This window comes from Hyla sarda, chromosome 4 (genome assembly GCF_029499605.1).
Source record: "Hyla sarda isolate aHylSar1 chromosome 4, aHylSar1.hap1, whole genome shotgun sequence".
In the NCBI taxonomy this organism is placed as follows: domain Eukaryota; kingdom Metazoa; phylum Chordata; class Amphibia; order Anura; family Hylidae; genus Hyla; species Hyla sarda.
Window position 1 is genome coordinate 378,843,288 of NC_079192.1, and position 11,201 is coordinate 378,854,488.

At 44.1% G+C, this 11,201-nt stretch overlaps 1 protein-coding gene across 6 annotated transcripts in view; it reads left to right on the forward strand.

Moving 5' to 3' along the window:
• The window catches only part of LOC130267322 (zona pellucida sperm-binding protein 4-like), a 62,710-nt gene extending 51,993 nt beyond the window's left edge, over window positions 1-10,717 (forward strand). For all 6 annotated transcript variants that reach the window (XM_056516887.1, XM_056516890.1, XM_056516888.1 and 3 more), the window contains 10 exons: window positions 909-1,014; window positions 1,563-1,715; window positions 2,086-2,276; window positions 2,701-2,798; window positions 2,874-3,001; window positions 4,072-4,261; window positions 4,334-4,484; window positions 8,334-8,412; window positions 10,258-10,374; window positions 10,571-10,717. In XM_056516887.1, coding sequence (XP_056372862.1) covers window positions 909-1,014; window positions 1,563-1,715; window positions 2,086-2,276; window positions 2,701-2,798; window positions 2,874-3,001; window positions 4,072-4,261; window positions 4,334-4,484; window positions 8,334-8,412; window positions 10,258-10,374; window positions 10,571-10,707 — 1,350 coding nt within the window. In that variant the 3' untranslated portion in view covers window positions 10,708-10,717. The remainder of the gene's footprint in view (window positions 1-908; window positions 1,015-1,562; window positions 1,716-2,085; window positions 2,277-2,700; window positions 2,799-2,873; window positions 3,002-4,071; window positions 4,262-4,333; window positions 4,485-8,333; window positions 8,413-10,257; window positions 10,375-10,570) is intronic.
• Window positions 10,718-11,201: the final 484 nt, after the last annotated feature.

The window sequence follows — 11,201 nt, forward strand, 5'->3', positions numbered from 1 at the left end:
GGATTCTGACCATTGTGATCATCAATCCTACAGAATTATCAGTGAGCTACCAGAGAATACATAATAGGGATCGACTTTTTTTTTTTTTTTTTTTCTCGACTGATCTGTGGCCTTTCAGACCGATAGCCGATAACCAGAATATCGGTATAAGTTAACAGCTTTGTCTCTCCCCCGGCCCCGAAGCGGCTGCAGATCATTGATTTAAAGCGGGCGCTTTAAATCAATGAACTGCAGCGGCTTTTGCGGGGCCAGTGACTGCTGCCGCCGCCCACTTCTCTCCCCCCCCCTGCCTGTCCTTAGTCAAACCAATACTGCTGCCCCATTGCGCCCCCCCCCCCCCCCCCCCCATCTCCGATTTTATAATTACCTGTGCCCGGGGCCCACGCTACTTCTGGCTCCGGCAGCGTTCTGAGCTGTAACTGTGCCCACTGATGGTGACATCGCGTTGAGGACATCACTCATCATTGCGTTGCAGGAGCCAGAAGTAGTGTGGACCCACGGGAACAGGTAATTATAAAACCGTGGATGGGGGAGGCAATGGGGCAGCGGTGGTCTCTGGCGGGGCATCATCATCAAGGTAATTGCTGATAACGTACAAAATCATGAATATCGGCGAAACCAATAATCGGTCGATCCCTAATACATAATAAAGATAAACTTGGTTGCCTATAGCAACTAATCAGAACTTGACATTACTGTTAAACTCTGGTTGCTATTGGTAACTTAATATTCACATATCTACATCTGTTTAGGAAGGTGCCGGTACCACAACATAAACCCTTCCTTGTTCCTTCATAGTGTAATGGCAGGACACAGTTGCATGAGATGGTGTGACACTAACTCCATACACAAAACTACTTGTGGTGAATCGGGGTTCTGCCATTTTAAAAATAAACTTGTGTTTGCAGAATGGAAATTACATGGTGACTGTCACTCTAGAAGAAATTCTACATACTGGAAAACCCCAATATCACAAGAAGGATCTGATGTGCCCTATTCTTCCTGCTCTCCCAGGTAATCCTTACAGATAAGTCAGATGACTACGTCATTCGTGTTTTTTTTATTTTTTTCCCTACTCGACAGAAAACTTGGTGCTTTGTGCTTCAGACAGGTTTCCCTGCTACTAATATGTTGGCATCAGTAGTCACTTGAGACCTAAATAAGCCCAGAAAAGAGCAAAATATATTTTACCAACCAAAAGTCTTAAAGGGGTTAGTCCAACAAAAAATAACTCCCATGTCCACTGGATAGGGTTAGTTCCTTGTAGATGGGGGACAAGTTGTTTGGCAGACTATCCCTTTAAGGTCACCTTACCCCTATGTGCTAAGACCCCTTCATGGTGTCCCACAGGTGCTGTAAATGTCTGGAGGTGTTGCTTTCTTTAGAACGTAGACCCCACCCCATTGCAATGGGACAGGTTGCAGTACATCTGAAAGTCTCCTGTAAAGTAAAACCTACATGCATTTTGTGACTGGCTAAGATGAAACATAATAGTAAATGCAGGCTACTAGGACCTTGCTGTTGAATCAATAATGTAATACTGTTTTCTACATCTTCTATAGCTATGGATGCTCCTAGTGCGAGTGAGTGCGCTTCAGTTCAGCAAGCTGACCGTCTGCAGTGTGCCAATGACTCTGTATCCAGAGAGATCTGTGAAGGCCTTGGATGCTGCTTCTCTCAGGATGTCACCCTGCGCTGCTTCTATGGAAAGAAATGTAAGGCTTCTATAAAGCTACTGGAACTAGTGTAGCAGAGTGACGCATGACAACCACGGCTACGGTGCACCTTATGTGGCCTGCAGGTAGAACAGTATACTAGAACAAGGAACAAGCTGCACACTGCTTCTAGAAAGTAAGGCCAGTGTTCACTACTCAGCTGTTGGAATACATATAACTTTATTAATGTCACCTCTGAAGAATTATCCATCCTTGGGTCCTAAAGCTGGTGATACTTCTGCATAAACTTGCTCAGTAGTGCACAGAACTTGGTTATCTGGGTACAAGCCACCGGTGATCATGGTATTGAACACTCGTAGAGGGGTAGTAATGAGTAGATGCCTTAACAATTTGTCTTCCCTGTACATAGTGACTGCCTATTGCTCTGCTGAGAACACCATGGTGGTTGCCATCTCAAAAGACCTGGCTGTACCATCCCTACTCCTGGACTCTGTACGTGTAGTGGATGTAGATTCCAACTCCTGCCCCAACCTGAGGGTAGCAACAACTGCATCATTCATTGGGTACCAGATCCCGCTGTCCTGTGGGAGTCCCCAACAGGTAACTGAAAACAATCCATAAATGTCTGCAAGATGAGCCTGCATTTGAGTCTAAGGCTCTGTTCACATGCTGCAATGTTCAGAGAGAATGTCCATGCAAACACTCTGGACACTGCTGGGACTGCACAGGAATGCTCTGTCCCATAGAACATGTTCGTTCTTTGTGTGGACAGGAAAAAATGGAATTTCTGTGCCAGAAACATCTGGGGCAGAAATTGCACCGTGTGCACATCAGCAGAATCCCATTGAATTCATCAGGACTCTGCTCAGAAATCACTGCCAGATTGTAATGCATAGAAATGTGAACATGGCCTCAGGCTTCTACCAGCTTTGCTCTGTCTGCAATGAATTGTATGCACACTGCAATCTAACTTGGTCTTGCAGACTTAATTTAGTAAGGTTGTCTGACTGGTCTGGCTTCACAGGTGGCTGGCATGTCTATAGTGTACGAACACACATTTGAGGCAACCAAAAATATAAGGACTTGGCCAATGGGATCCATCACTAGAGACAGTACAATAAGGTAAGGGGAGAATTCCAGAGTGATGGCGACACTACTAGCACTGGTCAGATTACTAACATGCTCATCTTAATGCAGGGTGACTGTACGCTGCAGCTACTCCAATTCTGGTATTACCCCTCTGCAAGTAGAAGTTCTGACCCTTCCTCCACCTCTCCCTGTATCTACATCTGGACCTCTGCTCCTGGAGATGAAAATAGCCCAAGGTAACTTGGTTTGAACTGGTTGATCAAAAGTACAAATTCTGTACAGCTTTGATACATTGTAGGATTCAGCATAAGAATCTGTGATAAAATCTGAAGCAGATGCTGTTGAGAATGTAGTGATTTAGGATGTTTGTAAAGATGTAAAGGTAAAAAAATATGGCCTAGCTTAATGTCCAGACTACAGTAAGGATCTCACATCAGGGGCCATGGGTTATCCAGGAAACTTTTTTTAATTTTTTTTTACATATCAACTGGCTCTAGAAAGTTAAAGATTTATAAATTACTTCTATTAAATCTTAATCCTTTCAGTACCTATGAGCTGCTGAAGTTGAGTTCTTTTGTCTAAGTCCTCTCTGACACATCTCAGGAAAAGCCCAGTTTAGAAGCAAATCCCCATAGCAAACCTCTACTACTGTGTAGTTCCAGAGACAAGCAGAGATGTCAGCAGAGAGCACTGTTGCCAGACAGAAAACAACTCTACTTCAGCAGCTGATAATTATTGAAAGGATTAAGATTTTTTAAATAGAATGATTGGGAGGAGTAAGACTCCACTTACTCTTGTGGCAAACTGGGACATGACACAGGTCTCTGGTTTATCCAGAGGACTAATAAAAAGATCCAGTGTAAACTTAGCAATGCCCTTGTACAACTTGTCCTTGCAAACTTTATAAATGCTTAAGAGCAGAAATTTGGGTTAGGGTCAATCTTGTTGCAGACTGGATTGGTGATAAATGAAGCTTAAATGTAGGAGGTAATCCTGATATTGTCAGTACCTTGGCTCACTATCTTCAGCCTCATCAGAACAATTCATGTTAACAGAGGGACTGACCTATTCCAGCTATGGAAGCAAAACTGAACTGTTAAAGGGGTACAAAAAATGTAAAATGCAGAAAAAGCACTTTAAAATCCACAGGGCAGCTTTTAGAAGTGCTTATGTTTATACAGATTCTGAGCTGTAGTTTCCTTCCAATCTGCAGATATCAGTAGTTTGCAGCTGTAGTAGCCGCTACTTTATAAAGCTCTTCCATAGTCGTATTAGTGTTACAGAAACTGATGTCCATGTCTTACAGATGGGCAGTATACCACATACTATGCAGATCAAGATTATCCTATTGAGAGAATATTAAGGGATCCTGTAGATGTTGAAGTTCGGATTCTGCAGAGGACTGACCCCAGCATAATCCTGGTCTTAAACAACTGTTGGGCCACCAATTCTCCTGTGCCTACTGATGCTCCCCAATGGCCCATCTTATTAAACAGGTGAGGACTGACTTATAGAATGTCTTGTTCATGGTAGCCAAGGTATAACTATATATTGTGTTCACGTTTCAGCTGCCCTTTTGAAGGAGACAACTATCTTACCCAGCTGGTTCCTGTTGGCCCTTCCACACAGGCCGTGCCTTTCCCAACACACTACAAGCGCTTCATTGTAAGCACCTTCACCTTTGTGGATTCTAGCACCCAGACTGCTCTTAATGGATTGGTAAGCTTCTATGTAACCTTTAGACTTGTGTTTTTTTTTGTTTTTAACCCCTTAAGGGCCCAGCTCATTTTCACCTTAAGGACGAAGCCCTTTTTTCGCAAATCTGACCACTGTCACTTTATGCACTAATAACTCGGATGCTTTTACTGATTATTCTGATTCAAAGATTTTTTTTTTTTCGTGACATATTCTACTTTGTTTGTGGTAAATTTTCATGGTTACTTCCTTTCTTGGTGAAAAATCCCCAATGTCATAAAAATTTTTTCGAACTTTTAAACTCTCTGCTTGTAAGGAAATTTTGATATTCCAAATTATATATTGATTCACAAATACAATGTCTACTTTATGTTGACATCATAAAATTGACATATTTGTTGTGTTTGAAAAAATTAGAGGGCAATCTTCAAAATTTTCATAAAAATTGCAAAATCTGAAGGGACAGATGTTACAGAACTCCCAGCATGCCTGGGCAGTCTAGGCATTCTGAGTTGTAGTTTGGCAACATCTGGAGGGCTACCATTTGGGCACCACTGTAATGGTGGTCTCCAAACTGTGACCCTCCAGATGTTGCAAAACTACAACTCCCAGCATGCCCACAGCCTATGGCTGTCTGGACATGCTGGGAGTTGCAGTTTGGCAAACACTAGAAGGGCAGCAGTAAATATAGCTTTACTGCTACCTTTCTTTCCCTCCCACCATCACTTCCCTATCTGCACCACTTATCTCCGCTGTCTCCACCTATGATCAGCGGTCCCCACAGCATCGTCTGCACAGGTAAGGCCGCCATCTTCTTCCCCGCCCCTGTTCTGCCGGACATCCAGGGGTGGGCAGAGTGGGGGTTTTCCATGGCAACCCCCTGTAGTGCACTGCCATTGGTCAGAACTAATTTCTGACTAATGGCAGGGTATAGGAGATTGCAGTGCTGCAACCTTGCTCCTATCCCTCAGGATGATCAGGGCTGTCACTGACCACTCCGATCAGCCCTTTTTTCCGGGTGATCGGGTCACCAGAGAACAGACTAGCCCAGAATAGGAGAAAATCGGTGTCTGAATTGACATGCAAATTTTCTCCAATCGCCAAATGATCTCAGCAGGCATCCTGGTCCAGTCCCAAACCAGCTAGCGGCAGGGACCAGAATTCCCACGGGCATATCCATACGCCCCACGTCCTTAAGTACTCAGGATGCAGGGCATATGCCCTACACCCTTAACAGGTTAAACATTTATTTTAGTACACAGACACTACCATGCTCACAAACATCCAAGCATACCCTAGGAGCTCCCCGGTTCCCCCTAGTCACTATGACTGAGAGGCTCCCTGAACTGGAGGATCAGTAGACATTTAGCAACAACCAGCCCAGACCTTGTCAAATTTCTTCACACTTCCTACTAACATATAGGGCATGGTACAGAGGGGACATATTAATTAACTAGGGCAATCCACTGGGCCAGAGGGGGTAGGACTCATCCTTCCATGCCATCACTAACTTTACAGGCACAAAAGGAAACATCAAAACACGCTTATAAGACCCTGTTTCCAACCCATTAACAACTGAGAATTCCACTTTGTTTTAACACCTGAGGTATGTTAAGTGATCTGACAAGAACGTCGCAACATCCCTCCAAGGGCGCAACAGAGGAAAGTCCAAACCGCATGTAAGGTGCCCCTCACTCCCACACCTAAAACAGATATCCAACCCAGAGACCCCCATCCAATGTAGTCTAACTGGAGTATAATACAAACTGAGAATAAACCTGGATTGAATAAGCATATCCTGGGCACTAACTACTGTAGAATACATTTTGACACCCTCCTTCCACATATCCTCAGACTAGGAATATCCTCCACCCACTTCAACTCCGCCATAGCAAATGGATCCAGACCCACCAACTGCAGTAAGGCATAACTCTGAGTGAGAGGCTTCGCCAGGTCAGTGGTCCCCAGTAGCAATTCTAGCTCATGAAACATAGGGGTAATCTCCAGGGACCAAAACTGCAGAGACCGCATGTCGCAACTGAAGATACCTGAAGTGGGCATCCTGAGGGACATTAAAATGCGCTCTAACCTCAGCAAAGGAAGGGAAGACAGTCCTCTCCAAACAGGTGCATGGCAAATCTGATTCCCTGGGAGCTCCAAAAGCCGGCTGCCTCCAACTCCCATAGGTGGTCCAAATGTGGATTACCAGACAGGGGTGCTCTCGGAGAAACAACCAGCTGAGTGAAACGTCCAGTAGCTACCGACCAAACCACAGCCACTGTCTTAATAGGTGCCGGCAAAGAGAAGGAACATACCTGTATAACGTGTTAGTCAGTGTCTCATAAGAGGCCATGAAGGTATTTGAAAGGTCCAGGTCTATCCACCAGGCCGCATACACCAGCTGCAAAGCTAGAAAATTGTGCATATTGACATAGGCACCTGGAGCAGAGCCTGTCCCAACCTTGGAGGTTTATTCTGCCAGTAGAAGAATCTCCAGAGCTCAGTTAAGCTTGACAAAAAACCCTGGGAGGAGTGAAAGAGGTACAAGAACTTGGAGAGCATCTTAAAAAGATTAACCCTGCCAGGCAAGGAGTTCCACGCCTGTAAACAAGTGTAGTTAGTAGGGGATCCTAATTAAGGGCCATAAACTCAGAATAGTTAGACACCTCCTCTGCCAAGTATTTGAAGCGGGACACTGCTTGTAATCCATTAGGAAGGACAGAAGGCAGAACCCACCCCCACTTGGGACAAGGACATTATGGATGATTTAGCCCAATTAACCTGCAAACCCGAGACCTCTCCAACAGACAAAATAGAGCGTCCAAGGAGGCCCCAACATCAGCTAAGTACACTAAGGTATTGTCTGCCTATAAAGAAATCTTCTCGGTCAGGGAACCCTTAGCGATCCCCTTAATAGAAGTAGAGGGGCAAACTGCTGGTGCCAGGTGCTCAACAGCTAAAGCAAACAAAAGCGATAGGGGGCACCCCTGCCTAGTGCCTCTGCCCAACTGGAACAACCCGGGGATCTCCTCCAAATTAGTGCGTACATGGGCCCTAGGGAAGTCATACAGCAACCGAACCAATTTCCGAAAAACGGGTCTGAAGCGGAAGACTCGCATCAGGCACCAAATGTAGTGCCACTCAACAGAATCAAAGGTCTTTTATAGACATCAAGGCTGACCACATAACCAGGGGATCCATCCTCCTCCACTGCAGAAATGTTTAAGCTATAGTCCTTTCACGTTAAAGGGGTTCTCCACTGCTGCCTTCCGGAGCTCTGCTTGCAGTGTCCGGAAGTTTATTACTTTGAACGCTGCGTGCGGGCTTCCGTGTTCGAGGCCACCCCCTCGTAACGTCATGCCCCCTCAACAAAAGTCTATGGGAAGGGGGTGCAACCGCTGTCACACCCCCTTCCCATAGACTTTCGTTGAGGGGGTGTGACATCACAAGGGGGCAGCCTCAAACATGGAAGCCTGCACACAGCGTTCGGAGTAATAAACTTCTGGACACTGCAAGCGGAGCTCCGGAAGGCAGCAGTGGAGAACCCCTTTAACATCATGACCCAGTCTGATCAGGATGAACTACAGAGGAAATGTGCCCCCCCTCCCCTAAGCCTGTTCGCCAGGACCTTTTGCCAGAATTTTGAGATCCACATTAAGGAGGGAAATGGGGTGGTAAGAGTCCAGCAACCTTTAGCCTTGCCTATTGCAGCATTAGTGCAACTTGGTGCTTTACTGCAGACTTGCTATTTAACATACTTGGTGCTTGATCTTCTATACAACAGCATTTGTTCCAAAATGAGCACTCTGTACAACAACTTCTGGTTTAATGTCTTCAACCTGGTGTTCAATGACTTGTCTTGTTACCCTACAGGTGTACTTCCACTGCAGCGCTTCTGTATGTGTCCCATCTGCCGCGGAGTCATGTTCTGTGAACTGCGCCCCAAGGAAAAGTATGTATTGCTGTATAGTGTTTCTCAATTCAACAGGTGTCTAACCTTATGAGATTCTATCCACATTGTTTACTACTAAAAGTGCAACTTTTTTCTGAATAGTATCTGTTTCTTGAATGTGCTTGGAGTGCATTCACACCATGTTTTTGTAATAGTTCCCATATGTCTTCTATGTGAAAATCATATGCATTGACTCTCCATTGAAAATCGTATGCCAAAAGATGCATCAGGTTGTCTGTCTTGCATCCTGTAAGGTCTTGTCAGTTTTTTCCTGTACCCAAAACATAGCCTACCACAGTTTTTGGGCCAGGTGAAAAACTGTATTAAATGTGTTAGAATTTTATTTTAAAAAATTTCAATGGGAATTGTGTGCATACGGTTCCATCCAGTTTTTGACTTTGCAGTTATTTTTTATTTTTTTTTCCAGAATTTCAATCAAACTTTATTCATAATGGAGTGGAAAGTTAAAAACAAATATATTTTTTAAACCATATACAGTTTTTAACTGTATAGTTTAAAATTTGTACACATGTTTTGACAGTTTAGTCCAGTTTTGAGGAATCTGTTTCATCAAACCTGATACAGAAACTGTATTGCAAAAACGTGGCGTGAATGCACCCTTGCTCTATCCACTCACTGTTTTTATACTACTGAGCAAATTAGGAACACAGTGGGTGCATTCAGTTTTTTACAATACAGTTCCTGTATACATTTTCAACTTGAAAACAGTATGGAACTGTGTACAAGATGCAAAATGGATGCATTGTTTGGCACAGTTTTGTCAGTTTCCCTTACCCTACAAGGGTTTTTGGTCCAATATATGGTTTTTCAAATCTTTTTCTAATGGACGCAACTGACATTTTTCAAACCATATACAGGTTAACATTTGTATACATGTTTTGAGGAATTTGTCAAAAAATAAGGAACTGTATTGTAAAAAAAAACGGTGTGAATGTGCCCTGACCAATGTAAGAGTCTCAGACCCCTTTGTGCTTTTCAAAAAAAAAAAAAAATCACCATAAAGCAGGTTGACCCACTGCAGATGTGACAGATCCTCTAACTGCAATGTACAGTCCATTAGGAATTACAAAGTGGGCCATCACAGCAGGACTTCTATGTACTAGACCAGTTTTCAGACTGCACCATAGATGGCTTCAAAGGGTGCTGTGACAGCCCACCTGGCAGTGCTCCTAAAATTATGATCTTGGCCACTGCCTGATGGTCTACATCCAACCACTGAAAGTAGGTGGGCAGGTAAAAATCAGTGATGGGAGACAGAGGCTAAGACTGCTCCTCCCACTTACTAAGACACTGCTCCCAACATTCTTGCTGGAGGCTATGTAGCAGTCCCTTATCAGATGCTGCCAAACACCACTAATCCTCACGCTACATCACCTATGTGCCCAGAACAAGACTCATTTAAATGGTCGACAGCCACAAAAAATTGTCCCACGGTGTCAGGACTTGGTGGGCTCTTCTGGGGTGACTACACCAGGCGGGCATTGCCTAGTAACACGGCTTCAGGATGGATCAGGTCCTGGAGCTGCTGAGCTGGGAGATGTGATTCTACTGTTGAACCAGGACTGCACCAAGAGGTAACACGGTCTGTGCTGCCCTGGTAATACTAGAACAGTGCTGGGTCAGTCTGGGAACCACTATACTATGCCCCCTGCCCCATTAGTGCTAAGGGGAAGGGTTAGTAAGACATACTCAGACTTGTTTTTGAGAAAAACCACAAAATATGGAATCTATAACAAATAAAAATAGTAAAGCTCACATACAGTAAGCACAAATGAGATCTTTCTAAAAGGTGTCTATAGAGTAACACTTCCCTTTCTCCTGCAGGGAGAGCAGCTAAATCATGGGAACCAGAGGATGCACCTACCACAGTCACTTCTCATGGTCCAGTTATGTTTTATTCTGAAGCTATGGAAGCAGATAAGGTTCTTCATGAAGAGGAAGGTAATGTGATATACAGATTAACTAATGTGGATATTGGGATCCATGGTAACTTAATGTCTTGGGTCAAATTGCAAGTTGGCATAAGAAGACCAACTCATTGGATATTACATTAATTGCACTTTGAGAGATTAATTCTTGTAGGAGCTGAAATGACACTTGGTTGCATGGTATCCTAAAGTCTAACCACCTATTACAGGTTCCCTTGGTTCTGATCTTGCCCTGATTTGGCTGCAAGGAGCAGCAAGTGTTGGCTTCATCTTGATGGTGTCACTTCTTGGTATCTACTTGTATAGCAGACAAAAGAAATGCGCAGTGTCCAGTGTGAATGCTTAAATAAAGATTTCTTAAGAACTTGTGTTTATTTTTTTTTTTCCTCTTTGGGGGGGAGGAGCAGGGCTGATCTGTTACTGAATTTATTACTAAAATTCATTGAGGTAACAATGCCATAAGGTCCCTGACTGCAGGCAGGTCAATCTCTAGAATGTGTCTGCCTCTAATGTGTTAGAAAGATAAATTAACACTCACCCTGTGGTGTTGCGCTCAGAGCACATCTGGTATTGCATATCATAGAATGGGATCCTGCAGCTTGATTCCCCCAATCCCAGGCAGCGTCTGGTCCAATAATGGTATAGGCAGCAGAAGAAACAAAAAACAACTTATTCCAAGCGCCAGATCCCTTGAGGTAGTCAGTCTTCGGTCAACCCCCTCCTCTCCCCGTCTCTAGACGGGGAGTGGAGGGGGTTGACCTAAGACTGACTAAGTTATGTTTTTGTTTCTTCTGCTGCCTATATCTAATGTGTTAGAGGTCCTAAATGGGCAATGACTCA